Source organism: Pogoniulus pusillus, chromosome 2, assembly GCF_015220805.1.
Source record: "Pogoniulus pusillus isolate bPogPus1 chromosome 2, bPogPus1.pri, whole genome shotgun sequence".
NCBI lineage: Eukaryota > Metazoa > Chordata > Aves > Piciformes > Lybiidae > Pogoniulus > Pogoniulus pusillus.
Window position 1 is genome coordinate 41,312,949 of NC_087265.1, and position 22,267 is coordinate 41,335,215.

The following is a 22,267-nucleotide window of genomic DNA, read 5'->3' on the forward strand; positions in this document are numbered from 1 at the left end:
TGATACTGTGATACTGTATTCACATGCCAGTGAACCCTAGGCTGTAGATGCAGCCTGTGTACTTGCCACTCTTCCTTCAGACTGTTCTTATGTCAAAACCCTTGTCTTGAACACATACCTCCTACCGCACACCTGCTGTGGTAGCCTCTACGGTGACCCCAGTGAAGCTGGGACAGGCTCTATAATGCTCATAAAAAACACCTGCACAGTCTGCTTGCCTTGGTTTCGATGTCTCCAAAGGCTGCGTTGAAGGTTGTGGATTAGCACAGCTGCGCAGGATTGAATTTAAGCAAACAATCCGGATCCCTGCGCTGGCTGGATTTGAGTTCCCGGCACACACAGCTCAAGTCTGAGCGGCACAGCGGGACCTGAAATTGGGAAGCTCTTGTATCATTGAACGAGGCAGGTCCGATTGCCCGGCATATGCTGAGCAGTACCTCCGTTTAAAATACCTGTTTTCGTGTTAAAACCGCGAACTGTATAACGGAGTTCCAGGGGCCACGATGCCGTCTTTGGGGAAATACTCCCAGTGCTGAAATTTACAGTCCTGGACAGCGAAAAACGACGGCAGCTGCTCTGGCTGGCATTTCTCGCACCGAGGCAGTTTGAGGTTAATTCCAGAGTTTTGCTCTCTCGGTGGTTGCTCTTAAATGTCAATTTGAGCGCGCATTTGGATCTCTCTCTTTTAAAAAGTCGTGTTTCTCACAAGGCCGTTTGTCCTTCTGCGGAAAGTACGCGCAGCCCAAGCCAGGCTGAAGGCAGCCCAAGCCAGGCTGAAGGCAGCCCGCTGCTCCGAGGCTGCTTCCCACAGAGAATCACCTCAGCGGAGAGCAGTCGTCCGAAACGGCTTCGGAGGGTGCCCGAGGGACAAGCCGTGCACTGCTAGTGCCACGTACGTGTGAGGAGACGGGACTAAAGCTTCTACCCTCTCCCGCGGCCAGGATAGCCCAGGCGGCCGCCCCACACGCGGGGACGGCGTTTCCCTTTGTGCCCCGGCGGGCGGCGGGCCGGCCGCGTTGCCATGGGAACCGTCCCGCCGGCTGCGGAGGGAGGAGGGCGGGTCGTGTGGCGGCGCAAGATGGCTCCCCGAGGCGGCGGGCCGCAGCGTGAGCGCGGGCGGGGGCGGGGGGCGGGAGCGGGGAGTGCCCCGCAGCTGCCGCACATCTCCGACGGTCGTGCCCCCACCCTGACTCCCCAGGGCCCTGCTCTCCCCTGCGCCGCGGGCTGCGGCCGCCCGACTCCGCCCCACCCCGCCCCGCGGCAGCAAGTAGCAGCGGGCGCCGGTGCCGCGGGGCGTCCTGACAGCCCCGCGTCCAACTTGTGTTGCAGGCGCGCCCCGCCGCTGATGCGAGAGCTGCCGCGCCAATGCCAGCCCCGCGCAAGCCGGCCAGCCCCCGCCGCCCCCCAGGCCCGCCCCGCCGCCGCGATGGCTCTGACCTTGTTCGGTGAGTAACCGCCGCCTCAGCCCGGCGGGCGCGGGGTTGTCGTCCCCCATTGTCTGCCGCACGGCAGCGGCTGGGCGTGGGCGCCGGTTCGAAGGGCCGCCGCAGGCCGAGGCCCGCTGCACCGCACCTCGCCGTGCCTGGGGCTGACTGTAGGGAATAATGCGCCTCGGGGCAGCCGCCGGTGCCGGCCGCGGCGTGGGCTCGGGCTGCGAGGCGTGGTAAACAAATAAAAGTTACGGTGCCTCAGCGAGCCCGACGGCCGCTGAGGGGGTGCGTGGGGAAGCCTTGGGCTGGCTACCGTGGGACCCCGCTCTCCTAGGAAGGTCAGGGTAAAGGGTTTAGTTGCTTGTAACGGTTAGATGTGTTTCCGTTATTGTGTTTAAGGGCTCTGCTGCAAGGAAGGACGCTTTGAGGAGGTTGTAAAGCGCTGCTGTGGTTGGCTTCACAACCCGAGACAGCGTAGTGAGAACCTGCCTGTGGAAACTACACTGCTAACTGTTGAACGTGTGGGTTCTCTTTAGGAAGGTTATTAAGCTTGCTAACGCTTAATATACATAGTTTTACAGTGGAGTGAGATTTAGAAAAACCCAACAAACTGCTTGTAGAAACGTTAGGCAAATGCAACAATGCAAAGGAAAGCAGAAATTAAAGTAACAAGTACGGCACTGGCAGGATAATCGGGCACTGTTTCTTGTGAGGAGCTTGCTCACCAGAAGTGCTTTCTAGTGAGTAGTTTAAATGATGATAGGAACTCCGTCTGGAGAGTTGAGGTTGGGGATTTTAATTCCTGTGTAAACAAATGTCCTGGTTATTGGGCTGGTGCAATTTCTTAAAGTATCAAAAATGTTTCCGTGGGTCTTCTTAAAATTTGACACCTGCTGTGTGACAACGGCACGCTAAACCCAGCCTAAGAACAAGTTTGACAGGTGTTAGAATGATAGAACAGAAGTATAGAATCAGTCAGGGTTGGAAGGGACAGCAAGGATCATCTAGTTCCAACCCCCCTGCCGCGGGCAGGGACACCCTACCCTAGATCAGGCTGGCCAGATAGTGTTGCAAGATAGCTCTTCACAGGTACAAATCTATGCACTGCTGGCTTTAGTTACAGAGCTCTTATTTATTTCCTGCCTGAGTTTTTCAGGATACAAAAGGTGGTAAATCATAGTTTGCAGTGGAGTAAACTGTGTCTGTCATTATAAGCCTGATCTTGCTACTGAGTACATATGAGTAGAAGCATAGAATCAGTAAGGGTTGGAAGGGGCAGCAAGGATCATCTAGTTCCAACTCCTCTGCCATGGGCAGGGACACCCTACCCTAGATCAGACTGGCCAGATAGTGTTGCAAGATAGCTCTTCACAGATACAAATCTATGCACTGCTAGGTTTAGTTACAGAGCTCTTTATATTTCCTGCCTGAGTTTTTCAGGATACAAAAGGAGGTAAATAATAGTTTGCAGTGGAGTAAACTGTCTCTGTCATTATAAGCCTGATCTTGCTACTGAGTACATATGAGTAGAATCATAGAATCAGTCAGGGTTGGAAGGGGCCACAAGGATCATCTAGTTCCAACTCCTCTGCCATCTACAGTGACACCCTACCCTGAGTTTTTCAGGATACAAAAGGTGGTGAATCATAGTTTGCAGTAAACTGTCCCTGTCCTTATAGGCCTGATCTTGTTACTGAGTTCATATGAGCCACCAGTCTTCTGGAGGTGGTGCAGCTATGGGGGGGGGGGCTGCACATTCTCAGCTGCAGAGTGGGCATCAAGCTCCTCAATTTACAAACACAAATGAACGCAGACTGCACTCAAATGGCAGGTTTATGTTAGTGAAATAGCCTACTGTGTGTGTCGCATTGTGTCATTGTAACTTCAAATTGGTGAGAAGAGGAGCAGGTACAGGCACTCCACATAAATGCTGTAAGTGTCCTTAACCCATAAAAACCCCACCAGAAACTAGAGTTTTGAAAACTATCGATTTTCCCACAGTGAGTATTTAATGTGTTGTTACAATCTTTGGCTCAAAAGAATTAAGAATGCTTTAATTTTTAAGTGAAGTGGCATTCCCAAGTCAAGTGGCTGGTGTGTTAAGCTTACATGATCTACTGAATGACATTTTTTTTCTATTAATACACATTTAGATTACTTACTAAATTGAATTGCATGGGGTTTTGGGTTTTTTTGGTGCTATTGCATCTGTTGTTAAACTAATATCTGTAAAAAGAAATGAGCAAGGAGAAGGTAAGAGTGGAGTACCCTGTTGTGTGTAGATTATCAACAATATCTTGTCCTGGGTAGAACCTCAAGGTTCCACCCTTTGAGAAAACACAAAGCAACAATAAAACAATGCAACAAATAAGGCTAACATGTGCCAGCAAATTAATATGCTGCCTTTCATAAATATAAAAGCTGTGGAGTGCATCTTGAACTGTGAATGTAAGAATGAGAGCTGTCTAAAAGCAGAAAATGCATGTTATGTTTGCAGATGAGGGATGATTAACTTATGGTTGAGTTGGCACAGCTTTGTGTGTTGCTGTGCATCCTCTGAGCTGAGGTAGCTTGCCACACTGTCTCCTGGCTGTAACAAAGATGGACCACAAGATACTTGCTTTGAACTTCTAGAGCAGTTTTCAGCCTTTACCTTGAATTTTGGCTGCTATGAATAGTTGTGTTTTCAGTTACTGCACCAGAGCTGACCCATAGTAACTCATTAAAAATGTAACTCAGAAAAGAGGGTCTTGACTTGTTTCAGTGTAACCCTCTACCAAAGGAACATCAGCAAGTCCGAGGAAAGACAGAATAACTGTGCCTGAATCAACATATCTGTTTTGAGGTATTAAGCAGGTATAACTGTACTGTTCTTAACTCAGACCTATCTTTTACCAGTAAAACTGTCCTGAGAAAAGAGGTCCTGAGAGTTTTGTTTGCTTTGATTCTGGTCCTTCACATGAACTCTAGGCTAAATATGAGGTGTTTCTTCTTTTCTAACCCATAATGGTGCATCACAATGAACCATATTTCACGTGTTCTGGGGCTGCTTCTAGTAAAATGTGCTCCAAAGCATGTAAAACTTGAGATTAAAATTGCTACATCAGCTTGGGGGAGAACAGAGAGGACTCTGAAGCAGCCAGGGATGGAAGACCATGGAAGCTGCTGGCTAAGAACGTACCTTTGTTATCTATCAGGTATGTTGGCTGCTTCAGGAAAGAATGTCATCCCAATGGGGTTTATAGTTGCATAAAGTTATAGTGGCAGAAATTATGTATTATGACCATAGGTGATCACCTATATGTGACATGGCTTTTTGTGATACCATTAGAAGTAGGGTTTTGCCAGGACCTTGCATGTGTGTTCTACTGGACAAGTACTTGGAGTTCAGATTTGATCTAACAGGGGATCAAATCTGTATTAGTGGAAGACTGAAAGACAGTCAAGATAACCTGGAAAAGTGGAAACAGCTTGATCCTGTTGTTTGAACATAATAGGTGCAATAAGTTTGATGAATTGTTTGTGAATTGCCTGCCAGGAGTTGGCAGGGAATTTTAAAATGTCTTTTCCCACTAAGTGGTGCAGATTGTCACACCCAGCATGTGTAAATGTCTGGAACTTGAGCAAGTGTCCAATTCTAGTGTTGTTTTCCATCCTATAGCAGATTTGCATTCTCTTACAAAAGATCATGGTGATTTCAGGTGCGGCCTCCTTTTTCTCTCTAGCCATTACTTTGTGCTTTCTGAAGTAGCATACAAGCCAGGGTCCTTCTCTGCTCTTTTGACACAAATTCAGTGGCTTCATGCCCAGCCTTTGTGAAGCTGGGCTAAAACCACTTGCTTGGTTTAGTAGAGAAGCAGGTAAAGGATACCCAACAGTTCTTCTCTGCTGAATCCCTGTGAGGGGTAGGAGCTTCATAGAGATGGGAGGAGCAGTAAGCTATGTTTCTATAGCTAGACTTCCTAGAGCCCATCCGTTAGTACCTTGAGCTGTGAGATCTCGCAGTAACACGACTGAAGTGTGTACTGTCATTCCACTTGAATGACTCAAGTGTGGGAAAGACAACAAACAGTGCAAAGGAAAAAGAAGGGAAAGTGTTAAGCTATCCTGTTGCTACTGATGTTTGCTTCTCTGAGAGCCCTGAGAAGTGTTTAAAGAAAGTTAGCATTGTAGTTCAAAAGAAAAAGAGTGCTTTGTTTTGTATTAGTGCTTATGAGCTGTGCTTATGTTTTATGAATTCCCTTTCTGTTCATTTGTTTGCTCATCAATCTCTTTGTGTGCACAAAGGAAGACATTTCAAAACGGCCAGGAGAAATCTTCGTGGACATATTTGTCATTAGTTATTCATGCCTTCTTGCTCAGAGCCTGCCAGTGGATGAAAACTCACTCTCCTGAATATTGGTGGTTAAGAAATGAGAAGTGAAGCAATTCTCTTTTAATCTTTGAAGTGCTTGCACTCTGATGAGTGGCTGCAGATGAATGGGATTAGAGACAGAGCTGTAGCCAGCATGACAGATATGGCTATTTAAGGAGATGATGAACAAGGGCAGTTTTTAGAGAAATTTATAGGGAATATATCAGATGAAGCAAAACAAGCAATATATTGTGACAGTCAGGAAAGGCAGGGACAAAGAAACCAATTATCCCTCCATTTCAGGTGTCTGTACATTGTTGAGAGACCATGCAAATACTAATTTGCCAGCTTAACAGAATTCCTTTCCACAGCTGTGAGCTCTGGTGTTATAATGCATGGAAGTAATTTTCTATTAATCTATCTACTACCGTGGGTATGAGGCAAAGTTTTGGGAATTATTTCTTTCATACTTGAAATGCTAATTAACAGATTACTATTTTAAGTCATATGCACCTGTGATCACTGCTGTGTGTGAGCCATACTTACTGTTTTGCAGCTGCTTCGAAAAGTAGGGTGTGCTTATGGTGGTACAAGCATGTGTTTGCTACTGAGACAATCTTAAAGATGTTGGCAAATTAAATCAATTGGTTGTTCTCTAATTGTTTTTCTTGCTTAGGGAGGGCTTTTGAATTTTACAGTGCTTGGTTAGCTTTGTCACAGGACCATGGGAAATAAATGTTCATTCTGGCTCACAACACGTAATGCCTGCAGACTCTGCAGTACAGGAAATACTGAAAATTTGATCTGCTTATTTCTTGTCTTAGGAGCACAGCCTTCTGAGAACAGAAGGTGTACAGATCACATACAATTTAAGTTGTTCTCCTCTGTGTTTTTGTATGTAGCCCTGAACTACACTTAAAACTGGTGGCCAGTTGAGATGATAAAAGTTTACTGGCAAAGCCCCTTAGCTAAAGTGCCAGTCTATGCCAGAAAAGCATTCTTAGAATCTGTTCCTTAATTGAAGTAGATAATGGAAGTTTGGTCATGGAATTGAGGCATTTACAGTGGGGTTTTTGTCACGACAGGAAACAGAAATATAGAGTGCTACAGGAATTGTACCCATCACTGATGATTGTAGGAAGAAACAAACAAACAAAAAACTACACACAAAAGCAAACAAACAAAACCCAACCCTCACAAACAACCAACCTCCCCCAAACCAAAACATAAAGATCTACACTGCTGCTTTTATGCTCTTGAAACGGTTTGTAAAGTGAATACATGCCCCACATTGCATTGTAGAGGCTAGATCGTTTTTACTAGTAAAGCACTAATTCGTAGGGATCTTTTGAAGTCAGTTACAGTAGGTGCTCTTGCAACATTTATCCCTTGCTTAAAATGCTGGGGCTTCACTCAGCATCAACTGACACAGCCTAATTTTAAAGGAGATATAAGCAATTCAGCTTCTAGCCACAATAGACTTCAATCTTCCAACTCCTTTTCATGTATCTGGGAGAGAAAGTGCCCAAGTGCTGGGAATCATCATTATTTTCTCCTAGGTGCTGTACTAACCTTACCTAATTTATAGAACCTAATGAAGTAAATAAGGAGAGCACCTTTTGAAAAGGTTTTGCTGGCAATGTAATCTCAAGGAAAACAAAAATCGAAAAGGAAACTTGTGTAAGAACTGGGAAAAGAAGATGGATCTATTAACTAGTAAATTGGAATCAATTGATCAAAATACCGGAGAAGTGACACTAACAGTTATAAAAGAGAATGAAATTTCATTCGTGGCTTCTCAGCTTAGCATTTAGAAGTGTGTCTCAGGCAGAGGCTGGTATAAAATTGAGTTTGAATATTGTATTAGGATCTCGAGAAATCAGGTTTGAGGATTGTTTCTGAAGCTGAAAAGGGCAGACCTGATGTGTGCACAAGTAGTGAATTAAGATGAAGTTCAGGAATTTTCCCTAAAAGGATTTTCTTATGATATCAGCTGAGGTAGACCATTGAATAAACACATCCCTTTCCATCTTGGCATCAAGTCACCTGCTAGGCAGTGGAGACAGTCGTCTTATGATGTTGAAGGGAAATACTCTCTGGATCTAAGGATCCAGGAAGAGTTAAGCTTGGTTGATGTACACAGCACAGCAGCCAAGAACTGAGGTTTCAGGTGTCAGTCTGTGTTTACTTCTATTTGATTTGGAGTCAGCTGTATCTTTGGGCTTGGGGATGTTAGTCTTGTACTAACTGTCTGCAAGAGTCCTTAATTAATTTTTAAGCTGTAGTAAAAGACTTCCATGTGATAGAAATCTTACATCTCAGTGACAAAAAAAAACCCCACAACTATATTTACATATAATTACAGTACCATAGTTAGGACAGATACTACTGTGATCAGTAAACTGGAAGTGTAAACCTAATAGTAGCTTTTTGGAAGACTGTGCTATTTGTGCCAAATAAAAGCACAAATAAACCCAGGACCCTCTAAGCGTGCAGCTGTGGGTGACTGCTGTAGAAGTGCATTGTTTGACGATTCTTTCTCCTTTCTCTCAATCTGAGGATTGGCTTCTGCATCTCAGGCTGTTTAGCTGCTCCACCTTGTGGACTGAGACCGCACAGATCTGCAGGAACGTGCCTTCGGATGAAACAACAAACACAAAACCTTGCCCGGGGGCAGTTTTGTAGTTATCAAAAGAATATTAAATGCTTCCTGCTCCCTTGTAAAATCATAAACTAACTTGGTTGTCGTTTCAGTGGGATGGATTGTACCTGCCTTGTACATCTTCATAAATCGTGGCAGGAAATCAATAACCCTTCAGATTTTGCCTCTTTGAGGCTATCTTGAAACAAGAAAAAGTGTGATTTAAAGCCAGTGAAATATTTAATATTCTAAAACATTTAACAGCACTGCTAGGACTTCGCAATGGCATGGCATTTAGTCCTTGAGCACCCTCACTGGGCAGACCCAAGAAGATGCTGGGAAGCATTCCTGCAGTTCTCCATGCTCTTCTTGAGGATTTAGCTATATGTTAGAACATAAATATAAATATATATATATATATAGTGTGGCCAGTAGGACAAGGGAGGTTATTCTTTCCCTGTACTCAGCACTGGTCAGGCCACATCTTGAGTCCTGTGTCCAGTTCTGGGCCCCTCAGTTCAAGAGAGATGTTGAGGTGCGGGAACGTGTCCAGAGGAGGGCAACAAAGCTGGTGAGGGGCCTGGAACACAGCCCTGTGAGGAGAGGCTGAGGGAGCTGGGGGTGTTTAGCCTAGAGAAGAGGAGGCTCAGGGGTGACCTCATTGCTGTCTACAACTACCTAAAGGGAGGCTGTAGCCAGGTGGGGGTTGGTCTCTTCTCCCAGGCAACCAGCAATAGAACAAGGGGACACAGTCTCAAGTTGTGCCAGGGAAAGTATGGGCTGGATGTTAGGAGGAAGTTCTTGGCAGAGAGAGTGATTGGCATTGGAATGGGCTGCCCAGGGAGGTGGTGGAGGCACTGTCCCTGGAGGTGTTCAAGAAGAGACTGGCTGAGGCACTTAGTGCCATGGTCTAGTTGATTGGCCAAGGCTGGATGCTAGGTTGGCCTGGATGATCTTGGAGGTCTCTTCCAACCTGGTTGATTCTATGAATAGTGGGTTAATGTCTTGATGCCGGTCAGGGGGAGGAGGGAATCCTGGAGCATTCTCCACGTGTGCAAGCCAGTTGACTTCTGACATTTCCAGCGCTAAGGATATTTGTTCTTCCTGTTTGAATGAAAGAGGTGACATTTCTGAGGTGATTTCATAGTTCCTGGAAAGTGTGACCATAAAATCTTATTTATTCCTGCAGAGGCCTGATTTCTGTGGTACATTGGTCCCCAAGTACAGTTTTCTCTTTTTCTGGTTGGTTAGAGCATCTGGCTAAATTTTGTTTAATGCTGACAGGCTGTCTTAATGTGATCTGGCTTTTCACATAACCAAATCTTAGTCTGTGGGAGAATGCATTAGGAAAACTGCATTCTGTTTCTGGGCCACTGTCGAATTTACAAGCTAAATCTTGCTGCTCAGAGTGAGCAGGTAACTGTGTTATGTTTTCAGTTGTCTCTAAGAGAAAGGACACAGTCACATTTGTCTTTGGTGCAGGTGGTAAGATCTAGATCTGTTTATTACATCACGTGGTTGGAGATGGAAGTTCATGGTGCTCGTGGCAGGTGGTTGTTCTGCACTCCTGCTGCCCTCCTGTCTCCTTCCTGTCTATAGGTAGCTGCCATTCAGGCAGCTCCTATAAAAACATGTTCTGACCCTGACCAGGAACTGAATGTCCTGAAGTGGCTTGCTTGTGGGACATTCCCACTCTAAAAGTGAATGTAAAGCGCTGTTTCCTCAATACTGGACTTGTTTTGTTGCACAGTGCTGTGCTATCACAGCTAGCAGCACAACTGCAACCATTTGTACTATGTAACAAACATAGTAGCATAGTTTGTGTGCTAGTTTGAAGCTAACTAGAATGTTTTGGTGAGAAGGATTAGATCGCAGGCTGTGAAAGAGAAACAGTGGTGATGTCTACTTCACTCATAGGCTTGCTGAGATGTATGAGAACAAGAACTTAAACATCAATAGGGCATTTGGGTGTTCGACTTCGGGCACTGCCTGAGCTCTGGGCTGCATTTTTCTTTCTCTCTAACCACAGATGCCGTCTCTCTGATTAATCCACTTTGCTTCCTAACCCACCTGGCCGACCCTCTATTCTTCCTTGGGGCACAAGGCAATGTCTGGGGCAAGGTTGAGGGGTGGGAGAAGGTGGAGGGGCAGTTGGGAGCCCCTCCTGGGGACTCAGGTTTCTGGGAGGGCTGTTGTGTTTCTGCATTACCTTTTACCTTGTATATTTCTGTCTATAACTGTATATATTGTAAATATCTGTTTGTGTATTCTGCTAAGCTGTAAATATAAGCTCCATTCAAATTTCCAGAGCCAGCTGAGTCTAGTCTGGGTGATTTCCCAAGTTTGTGGGGGGTAGCTAACACCCTGACCATCACAGTTTGCTCCGTAGCAAAGTCAGTTGCAGCAATGGAAACGCAGGTATGGAATTACTCTATGCAGAGTAAATGGGGAGCTGTGAGAAATGGAGTAATATTACAATTCTGCCAAAAGAATCCTGTCCTTTGGTGCATCTAACCAGTTCCTCTCACAGCAGCAGGGTACAAGGCAGGCTCCTTAATGCTGAATTAGTATCTGATAAGTATACATTTCAGAGTAGACTATAAAAGTTACTGATAATTATTTGGTAGGGTCAGTCTTCCATACTTCCTCATCTGTACTTTATGTAGTTTCCTTAAGAATCTGAACACAATGACTCAGTGCAATACTGGGTCATTTTTCATTTAAAAAATGCTAACAAAAACCCAACCAACCTAAAAAAAATAAAAAGAAAACAACAACAACAAAAAAAAAACAACAACAAAAAATTCCCCCAAACAAGAAACAAACAAACCAAATCAAACCACAAAACACAACAAAAAAATTACAAACAGGATGTAGCTCTTAGAATCATAGAATCAGTCAGATTGGAAGGGACCACAAGGATCATCTAGTTCCAACTCCTCTGCCATGGGCAGGGATACCCTACCCTAGAGCAGCCTTATCCAGCCTGGACTTAAATACCTCCAGGGATGGAGCCTCAACCACCTCCCTGGGCAACCCATTCCAGGCTCTCACCACTCTCATGCTCAACAACTTCCTCCTCACGTCCAGTCTGAATCTTCCTACCTCCAGCATTGCTCCATTCCCCCTAGTCCTGTCACTCCCTGACACCTTTGCCTTACTGTCTGAACACGCACATGAGTATATCCTTCCAACAAAGGAACCATGATTTTCGGCACAGCAATTAATTTTACTGACTTCCTTTTCAGGTTTTTCAAAGAGTATATTTATAAATAGGACTTGAAAGTGTTGAAAAAAAAATCTTCACTGGTTTAACATGAGAGAAGCATTTCAAAGTAACATACTGATTCTTCTTCCCAGTGAGAAAATATTCAGCAACTTTGGGTTGCATATTACTTCAATGCCAAGGAAATTGTCAGGTACTTTTTTTATTGACAAATAACATTTGTAGTACAACAAGGTAAATATTTGCAAGCATGTTAACAAAATCCAAACACCAAACCGCAAAAAAACAAGAGGAGAGGAACTTACCATGGCATTGGCAATGTGAACTTGTGTGCCTAGAGCTGTGTTGTTGGTTTATTGTGGTTCTTGGGGAGCTGCACTGCTGTCTGCCCACTTCCACGCTGTGTCGAAGCAAGTTGTGGTCACTGGCCCCTCACAGCACCCTTGCCTGCCCCTTTTCAGTAACTCGGTTTATTGAAACTGTGCTGTATAAGAAGATAACCTTCACCTTGACTCACCTCCAGATGCACCAGACCAAAGCAGAATGATCAGTTCATCCTGACTTTCTCTTCTGCAGACTCAGAATTTGCAGGAGGTGGAAAGTATTGCTGCTACCTCCAGTCAGGGACAGAGTATGCAGCCCTCCTGGGATGGTAACTCAGGGTGCTGCTTCCAAGCAGTCTCAGATGAGTAAGCTGTAGACAACTCTTGAGTGAGAGCTCACACTGGCTGGTTCAGCTGTTAAGTTCGTTGACATTTTTCTCCCACTTAGTGTGTGAGAAGCAGGAAGGGTTTTGTTTGTTTGTTTTTCCTTCTTAAAGGATTTGTTGATGGGGTAGCCCTGCTGTTAGTCACACCTCTTAAATGTAAAAACTATTTTATTTGGAAGGCATCTTCATTCTCTTATTGCTGTGCAAAAGCAGCTGTGGAAGGCACAGGCCTTGCTCACCATGTCTCAGAGCCATGCTAGCATTTGCCTTTATTTCTATAAGGAAATCCTGTGTATCACAATCTCTGACAGTTGCTGCCAGCATTCTGCTTTCTAGCAGTACCCATCTAGCTACATAGATAGACCTGGACCATTTTTAAGCTGTAAATTGGATCTTTTATCTGTCACATCCTGTAGTTCTCCATGTGCCTGTCTGAATGTGTTTTTCTGCCAGTAGTCCACGATAGGATTCTTTTTATGAAGCCAGAGTGGGGATAAAGACACAAAAGAGCTGTCACCCAAAGAGGTAACACTGGCTGGAGAATTATTGCATTGGCAAGACTTGAGAATGGAGATACTGATCTTTGATCTGTAGGATGATCTCAGCTACATGAATCTCTTCTTGTCTTGCCAGCAACTGTTCATATGCTGTTTAGATGACTCATTCTGTAGGACAAAGTCTGATTTTTTTCACTTGTGGACATTCCCATGGGATCTCAGTTCCCAAAATGATGCATCAGTGTCTCAGAAATACAGCTAATAGTTGTTGAAAGCCTCCTGATTAACATGATGCCATGATAAAGTGAAAGGTAATAGGCTGATTTTTCCCTTATTTATGGACCACACTGCACAGCTGCTTCACAGACTGGACCTCACACCTGCTCTCTCTACCTTTCCCTAGTTCCTGCCTAGTGCAGCAGATGAGCCTGCCAAGGAGAAAAGGAGTTACAAAAATGATGGATTCAGTGCTATAAGCAGGGAGAGACTGGTGGGGAAATGTAGTTTGCCGTAGTTCTTTGGCTGCAGCTATAACAGTCAAGCTATGAAATTGCCAGAAAGGAATGTGAAGTTTTCAGTTTTTTCTACCTGGAGCAACCTACTCTGTGCAACTGGAGGCCACTTGAGTATTTTATATGAGACCAGGAAGAGGCAAGAAATAATACTTGCAGCTTTTAGATTGGGGGAAAGCTTGCAGCCAGAGAAGAATGAGTTTTAGAGTAAAATCGTCATTTCATTGCAAGAAAAGGCAGCCCACCACATTGTGTCCATTTCCCTTTCTCTGCCAATGATGTTTTTCAGTTATTTTCTTCATGACAATATGAAAACCTATCATGGTTCCAGGCAAGAGTACTTCACTTGGCAGTCTGTCGTCCTCCTTCCAACCATGTGTGTTGATGTACTGCATCTGTTCTGGAAATGAGGACATAAATGCAAGCCATAGTTTTGCATGAGCAATGGTGTGTGTTAATACCAGTCTTTTAGAAAATGAAAAATCTGTTTGCAATAAGAATTGTAATAGGTTTGTTATAACTCTGATGGTCTAAGAATTAAAATGGGTCAAGTTTGGGGAAGGAGAGGCGACAGCATCTATTAGGCCATCTGACAGAGATGGAGAGACGTGCTTTGGAACATGTGAGCCTGTCTTGAGGCCAGATCTAACATCAGCCAGAAATCTGCTCTTAATTTTTTCCATGTGACTTTGATTTTGGCCTGGGCTGCAAATGGATGTTTTTGGTTTGTTTTATTTTTCCTCCAGAAGGCCAGTGAATACACAGCAGCTCTCTTGCAAAGGAAAGACAAAATGCAAAGGAAGACAAGTTCTCAGCAGATTTTCACCAAGGGAGAGAGAATCAGGTTCAGTGTTGTGCTCTTTTGTTGTGGTTCAACTTCTGGTAAAATCACAATACATGATTTAAAAGATGGTTTTTAGAGCAGAAAAGTAAATGTAAGCTCATTGTCTCAGTGCTGTGCTTAAAAAATTCAAAGCAACCGAGTGAATGGTGATAAAATATGCCTCCCCATTCAGCAAATTAGGGCATTATGCAGTAGATGGAAGGCTTGTATTTCAAAGGTGCCTGAAAGCTCGTCCTTTATTTAGGGACACTTCTGCTCAACCTTGACTGGACAGACTTCTATTCATGCAAGGGGATTAATTTACAGCTAGAAGACAATTTTATACCATGTAACATCATTCTTTTTTATTATTAGGGTGATGGCTCAGAATACTTGTGTCATCAAGCTGCAGTCAATGTTCCCTGTTGCATATGTTAAGAGAAATCAAGACAAAAAACCTACTGTTGTGAATGCCTTGAGGCTGTAGCTCTAACAGTTGGCACTGGCTTAAAGTTAGGGTAAAATTGATGTGCCCTTGTTGGTGGTATTAATGTTTGGAAGAAGTAAAACAAGTGCTGGGAAATGAGCTTGGTCTCTGTGCAGGGTTATTTAAAAGAGGAGACAAAGAAGAATTTGTGGAAACAAAAAATAGAAAAGGAAATGTCAAGGGGTAAATGTTTTCTCCTATATTATTCCTTGCCATGGCTGTAATAAGAGCAGTGTAAGAGCAATAACCTTGACAGGTATTTTTTCTGGCTTTCAAGCAAACTTCACTGAGTATGATCACAACAGTGTCTCCAATGAAAACTAGTTTGCATTTAAACCTGGAAAGTTTGACTGTAGTATTCAAGCTTGTGTTACCTGATGTTACTCTGAATTGCTTCAAAACTTTATTGTACTGATACAGAAGATATTTGGGCAATTTTTCTGTCAAAACTTAGACACATTTTTACCAATAAAGGCATATGTAAAATTTGAAACTGCAAAATTAGCTTGCAAATGACTTTTCAAATAACCCCTAGGGGAGGATGGGAAGCTGCCTAACTCATTGATCCAGCACTTTGAGGCTGCAACCACCCACAGGTCAGTTTTGCCATAATGAGTTTAACTTCAAAACAGATAAACTAAAGAGGCGTATTTGATTTTCAGCAACACTTTCAATTGGGAACTGTTTACCGAGGGAACCAGACTTCTGGATACCTATGAGCCTGTAGAGCTGTTACATCCTGTAGTGATGGAAATCAGAGGGTTACAGGCAACTGGTGGCTTCAGTGCTGTCCTTAGAGCTAACCCCCAGAGTCATGTCAGCTAAGAGTTCCTGTCATATCTGTGTTTTCTCGGGGAGCAAAGATGATGGTCCCAGAAATGCTGAAGATTTTCTGCAGCTTGTTGTCTGGAGGCTCCTGGAAATGATAACCAACATTAAATTCTGTCTTCGAAAATGCCCACAAGGTGGCACTTGTCATCTTTTTACCTCTCTGAGGTCTAAATTTTTATGCTCACAGCTAACTTAAGAAACTATTTTAGAGGTTTTAAAACTTCTCATAAACAGTGAGGTAGCTGTGCTTTCATGGGAGGGGTATTTCCCAACCCTCCATTAAGGGAGTAGAGCTAAGAGAACAAGAACAGCACATGTGAAAATTCCTACTTAAACCATCTTGTTGTTGTTTTAATAAGGAATGTTTAAAATGTTTATCTGCCATCACTCATGTATCAGATGCTGCTATTTGTCTGGTGAAGAGGAGGAAAAATGAGTTGCCATTGGAATGGGCTGCCCAGGGAGGTGATGGAGTCACCATCCCTGGAGGTGTTCAAGAAAAGACTGAATGAGACACTTAGTGCCATGGTCTAGTTGACTGGCTAGGGCTGTGTGCTAGGTTGGCCTGGATGATCTTGGAGGTCTCTTCCAACCTGGCTGATTCTATGATTCTCTACTGGCTTCCTTGACTTTGGTTAAAAGAAACTCTAGAAACAGAGCATTTGCAGCCTGGTCTAATAATTTAGAAGATGTGTTCATTTAACAGCAGCAGTGCCTGTGATAGGCACAATATTATTCACTAAAGTCTTCATATCATTCATAAAGAAGCGGTAATAGTAGACTCTCTAATAAAAGGCATTGAGTTCCATATTTTTGGTGGGTCTCTTATTTAATCCCTATCACAGAAGTTGCTGTTGACAGATCAGGTGTTTGTAGAAACCAGGATGGCTGTGTGATCTTCTTTCTCTTTCCCCCTCAAGAATGATGTAATTATTCAGAACACATTCTTCTTTAGGTCTCTTCACTTTTACTGAGCATACTTTCTTGTCTCCCACTTGGTCATATCAGAGAAATGGCATTGTAGCTTTCTGGGGCATTGTTCACACTGACTTCTGTATTTGTTTTTACTCCAGTAATAATTAGAAGCTTGAGTGTGCTTGTTTAGAGTGGTATAAGGAAAAACGTGTCAGAAGTGCAGAGAATAGTAAATTTTATCCCATTAAAGTATTCCTAGGGCATGGGATGTGTGATGTAGTGCCACAACACAGCCAAAGGGCTGCTTTTGTTACCAGTCCCTGTTTTCACCGATTTGTGTCTTTCCCTTAGACTGTATTCTTGTTCTCCTACCAGATGGGAATACCTTTTGAAAGTGTGAAGAAAACACATGCAGCTCTTTTCTTGCTTAAACAACTCAAACATAGTTTAACTTTTGAAGTCCAAAGCCGACCAGGTACATGGGATTTTATGGGAATGAAGGGTTATAGCCATCTGTGACAAGGGTTAAATCAAAGGAGTAAAACTTTGCATTAGGACAGTTGTCACTGGTTACTGTCCCCTCTGCTCACCAGGTATGCTTGGGCATATCCCTGTAGATTGATGGCTTTGCTGGCAGTGATGTTCTTGTATACCAGCTGCTCCAGAGCAGGGAAACAGATGGGGGCAGCTGATCAGGCTGCCTGTAACCTCTGCCTGCTAATGTTGTCACCTGGCAGACAGTGAACCACATAAGATGGCTACAGCCCCTTTTTGGACCTGGAGGCCATATGTCTCTGACCAGATTGGGCTTTAGTTTAACACTTAAGAGCTACCCTGCTCCAGCTCCCCACCAGAGTGGGTTCTCTCAGCAGCACAGAGAGCTTGGAGCAGGGCTTCTTTTGCTGGGAGAGTTAGTTCTCTGCACACAGCTGTTGTGATGGTTTGGGTGTTTCCCACCCCCTCACACTTTAGAAATCACCCAGATTAGACTCAGCTGGCTCTGGAAATATGAATGAAGCTTATATTTACATCTAGCACAATATACAAGCAGATATTTACAGTATATACAGTTATAGACAGAAATATACAAGGTAAAAAGGTAATACAGAAACACAACAGCCCTCCCAGAAACCTGAGTCCCCAGGAAGGGCTCCCAGTTACCACTTCACCTTCCCCATACCCCTCTCAACCTTACCCCAGTCCCAGAAGAACAGAAGTTCAGCCAGGGGGTTAGGAAGCAAAGTGGATTAGTCCAAAATGGAGGGTGAGGTTAGAGAGTAAGATGCAGCTCAGCCAGTTCCCCAGCAGCAGCCCAAGTCAGAGTGGTTGTCTATGCTTTTATTTCTTGTTCCTATACATCTCAGCAAGCCTATGAGGGAAGTAGACTTCACCACTGTTTTCCTTTCACAGGCTGTAATCTAGTTCTTCTCAACAGAACATTCTAGCTAGCTTCAAACTAGCACAGCTGTGATGCATGCCAAGTAATTGCACCTGCCTGCACATTAAAATGGACACCATTCTGGTGTCTTTTCTCCACCTGGAGAAGGAGAAGAAAACAACTGTTGTTTTATCTGGAAGCTTTTTGCACTGAAGCTCCTTAGAGTAATGGTGTCTGCCTCCCCGAGGCAGAGCCTTGATGTGTCTAAGTGTTTCCAAAGCCTTTTTCTTCATTCGAAGGAAACTGTGTGCCAAGGAGAACATTAAAGTAGCACTAAAGACTCAATAACGGTCTAGAAACATCAGTCATCATTGCTGATTGTAATATAGTATATTCTGTATTTGGGAATTGGGGTGTTTTCAGCCCTGTGGACATCTTCCAATAAAGCAAATGCTGTTATGCCCTAGTTGTGAAACCCTGCGTGGCCCAGGCCATGTGTGCCATCAGATTCTTGTCATTAATGTCTTGGCTTTTAGGGACAAACAGAGCAACACTTATTTTGGATTAACATTATTTTTTCAGTCACTTTTAAACCCCAACATTTTTTTTTGGTAAAATAAGAGTGCAGTAGCTTTTGTTTAAGAGAAGCCCAAAAGTTGCCAGAGATCCTGTAAAAAACTTGATGCAAGCCCACGCAAGATATTTTTGTCAGAAATAATTTGTTACCCCTGAGCTGTGGAAAGGCAAAGGCAGAACAAAAGTGAGCTGAATGCAGAAGAAGTTTGTTCCTACAAGAACTTTTCATGCAAGGCAAGAAAAGTTGACCACAGCTTTCTCCCTTCTTTACTGATCACCAGCTGAAATGAACCAGCTGCTGGCAGTGGTGTCATAGAATCATAGAATCAACCAGGTTGGAAGAGACCTCCAAGATCATCCAGTCCAACCTATCCCCCAGCCCTAACCAATCAACTAGACCATGGCACTAAGTGCCTCATCCAGTCTTTTCTTGAGGACCCCCAGGGACGGTGCCGTGTCCATAGTACCCTTCTTGCCAGGGGCAGATGGGTTGGTTTCTGCAGGTGTGATAGGTAGGTATCCACACACAGTGCATGCTCCTTGCATTAAGACTCTACCTGCCCCCCCATTAGTGACCATCACTTAGCTTAGTGACTGCTGAGGAGTAGCAGAGGTGGAGAGAGGTTTTGTGGAAAAAACACCTGGGTCATAAGGACCCACTCTTTTTCCCATGTAGGCTTGTCAAAGGTCCTTTTTCAGGCTATGCACAACAGATAGGGGTATTTTGGCTGTTCTCTGCATTCTCCTGCTGCCCCCTTTCCAGGAGCTGCCTGCTATTGCCTTCCTGTGCAGGGACTTGTGCAAAACGCTTCCAGCACTGCTGCGTGCTGCCACAGCCAGCGCTCAGCTTCTCCTGTTTACCCTGAAACTTGTCGTGGTAGCCCATCTGTTTCACTCATGCTGCCTAGGGCGGTGGCTGCATTCATCCTTTAATTACCTTAATGCTGTTTGAGTTCTGTTTCGGTTGGAGTGCATCAAATCCCTAACTGCTAAAGCCTGCTTGGCTGCTGCTTAAAACATGTTGTGATGGCTTGAGCCTGGTTTCTGAAATGCTATTGGCACTTGTACTCTAAAAAACAGAGATGAAATTGCATTTTCTGTTCAACTGCATGGGTTTTGTGGCACCAGCAAAGGAATTACGGCTTTATTTCTGTAAGACAAGTGATTTTGTGTGTGTGTGTCTGGATTTTGGACTTAGCAAAGGTGCTAATAAGGAAGGTTTTGAAGCAAAGAAGGAATTTTTTAGAAGTTGTTTTGTAAAGTCTGTTGTTTGGATCAGCAAAAGGCCACATAGGTTTGTCAAGCATCTCTCTAGGAGTTAAATTTGAATGCATCCTGCTGCCAAACAAAGTAAAATTAACATCTTAAAACACATGCTAATGCCTAATGATTACTTCATAAGATGTAGCTTACAGAGGAACCTTTTAGATATCATATTTATGACTTGCACCACTATTCATGTTTTCTGAACTGATCTAGGATGAAAATTATACTTTCTTCTGATCATGTTGGCGATACTGGAAATTGTCCAGAGAAGGGTGATGAAGCTGGTGAGAGGCCTGTAACACAAACCCTAAGAGGAGAGGCTGAGGAAGCTGGGGTTGTTTAGCCTGGAAAAGAGAAGGCTCAGAGGGGAGTGATCTCATTGCTATCTACAACTGCCTAAAGAGAGGCTGTAGCCAGGTGGGGGTTGGTCTATTCTCCCAGGCAAGCAGCAACAGAACAAGGAGACACAGTCTCCAGCTGTGCCAGGGGAGGTATAGGCTGGATGTTAGGAGGAAATTCTTGCCAGAGAGAGTGATTGGCATTGGAATGGGCTGCCCAGGGAGGTGGTGGAGTCACCATTCCTGGAGGTGTTGAAGAAAAGCCTGGATGAGACACTTAGTGCCATGGTCTAGTTGATTGGACAGGGCTGGGTGCTAGGTTGGCCTGGACAATCTTGGAGGTCTCTTCCAACCTGGTTGATTGAATGACTTAGATCACTATTCATGTTTTCTGAACTGATCTAGGATGAAAATTACATTTTCTCCTGATCATGTTGGTCCACGTGGCTAAGAACCAGTCTCTTCAACAATATTCACTACCTGAGGTACCATCTATGTTCAGCAGGGATATTGCCAAATAAAATAAAAGTTTAGGGCAAAAGCTGCTGTGTCAGACATGGCTGATTATTTCCTCCCAGACAACATGAAACAAATCTCCAAGGTGATGTTACAGATCACCATGCTGCAGGGAGTGACCTGCAGTGGAAGACAAAATAAAACTGAATTCTCCATGGGAAACCTCACAGTTAAGCTCTAAGCTGCTTTATCGGGTTACCATATGTAGCTTAAGTGCTGCTGCTCTACCCTAGAGCTGGCTAGTGGGGAGAGAGAAAGAACCATTTCAAGCAGAGGTAAACATTTTTATTCTTCCTATAAAAGGAATGCACAGGGACAAGCAGTCTAAACAGTTGGAGGCAATAGTAACAGGTTTTTTATCTGCAATTCAAATGTACAGTTTGAATGTACTACAGTTGTCCAGATTTATATAAGGGATAAAATGGAAGTGGGTAGGAAAGAGGGAAAATAATGAAGGAAAAGGCTACTTTGTGATGTAACAATTAGTTGTGTTTGTGTTTATGGAAAAATATGAGATGCTCTCCTAGCACTTGTGGCTGTTTATGTCTATGGTCTCCTAAATGGCTGTATGGTTGTCTGTTGGCAGAAGCCCTTTTCTGTGCAAGTGTGTATTTCTGATGGGTGCTGTGCTTTTCACTTCTCAGCTGCACACGGTTCATGCCCGAGATGTGTAGTTTTCCTTCTCTTTCATTCATTTATGTGCTTAAAAGAGGTCACACTGAACCTGGAAAGCAGTACTCCTGACCCCCTGTGACACTTCTACCTATAAAGGGATTGTTGCTAGAAGCTGTTGTGTTGTTCTGGCCTTTTCTGTCTCTGTTTTCTCCCTGGTTAAGCAAATTTCAAGGAAGCCTCAAGGCAAGAAGTGATGGCTTGAGAATAACATGCTGAGGAGATAGATGGAGCTGTGTTAGGTGAGTCCTAGTGAGACTGTGTTGAGGTGCAAACTAAGACGTTTCTTAGGGATGAGAGGAGAGGTCTTGTGTGCAGAGGAAGATTGCTAAGTCTGAGGAGAAGGCAAAGTCCTGGAATGGAAGAGAGTGTGCTTGGGAAGAAAGAAGATGATTACAAGAAAGGTCTGAAATTTGTTTAAAAGGTTGGGATGACTTCTCTTCTTGTCTGTCAGAAAGAGCCAGAGATGGACTGGCAAAACCTGTCTAGAAGCTGAGACAGGTAACCTATCATGTAAGGTACTCAAGAAATCATAGAATCAACCAGGTTGGAAGAGACCTCCAAGATTGTCCAGTCCAACCTAGCACCCAGCCCTAGCCAACCAACTAGACCATGGCACTAAGTGCCTCAGCCAGGCTTTTCTTGAACACCTCCAGGGATGGTGAGTGCCCCACCTCCCTGGGCAGCCCATTCCAATGCCAATCATTCTCTCTGTGAAGAACTTCCTCCTAATATCCAGCCTGTCCATGCCTGAAATGAAAGCACCGAGTGTAGCTGGTCAGGGATAAAATGCTTGCTTTAAAGATTTGTTTGATTTTGCTATTGGTTCAAGAGCAAAACCTTATTTGACAGGATAGAGAACTGAAAATGTATTTTCATGTGTTCTGCAGCATTGTTTCCCTTTTCACCTTTTACCTTGCATATAACTTTGAGTTGCAGAGGGCTTTCAAGTGATGTCAGATCACAGGGTGTCAGGGGTTGGAAGGAACCCAAAGAGATCATCGAATCCAACCCCCCTGCCAGAGCAGGACCATACAATCTAGCTCAGGTCACAGAGGAATCCATCCAGACAGGCCTTGAAGGAGACTCCACAACC

General features: G+C 44.1%; 1 protein-coding gene across 2 annotated transcripts in view; it reads left to right on the forward strand.

Annotated features, from left to right (window-relative positions):
* Positions 1–737: 737 nt before the first annotated feature.
* The window catches only part of CHN1 (chimerin 1), a 127,448-nt gene continuing 105,918 nt past the window's right edge, over positions 738–22,267 (forward strand). The window contains exons 1-2 of one of the 2 annotated variants that reach the window (XM_064162298.1): positions 738–892; positions 1,330–1,445. In XM_064162298.1, coding sequence (XP_064018368.1) covers positions 1,346–1,445 — 100 coding nt within the window. In that variant the 5' untranslated portion in view covers positions 738–892; positions 1,330–1,345. Of the gene's footprint in view, positions 893–927; positions 1,107–1,329; positions 1,446–22,267 lie in introns of those variants that run through there. The other variant, XM_064162289.1, reaches the window with a different exon arrangement.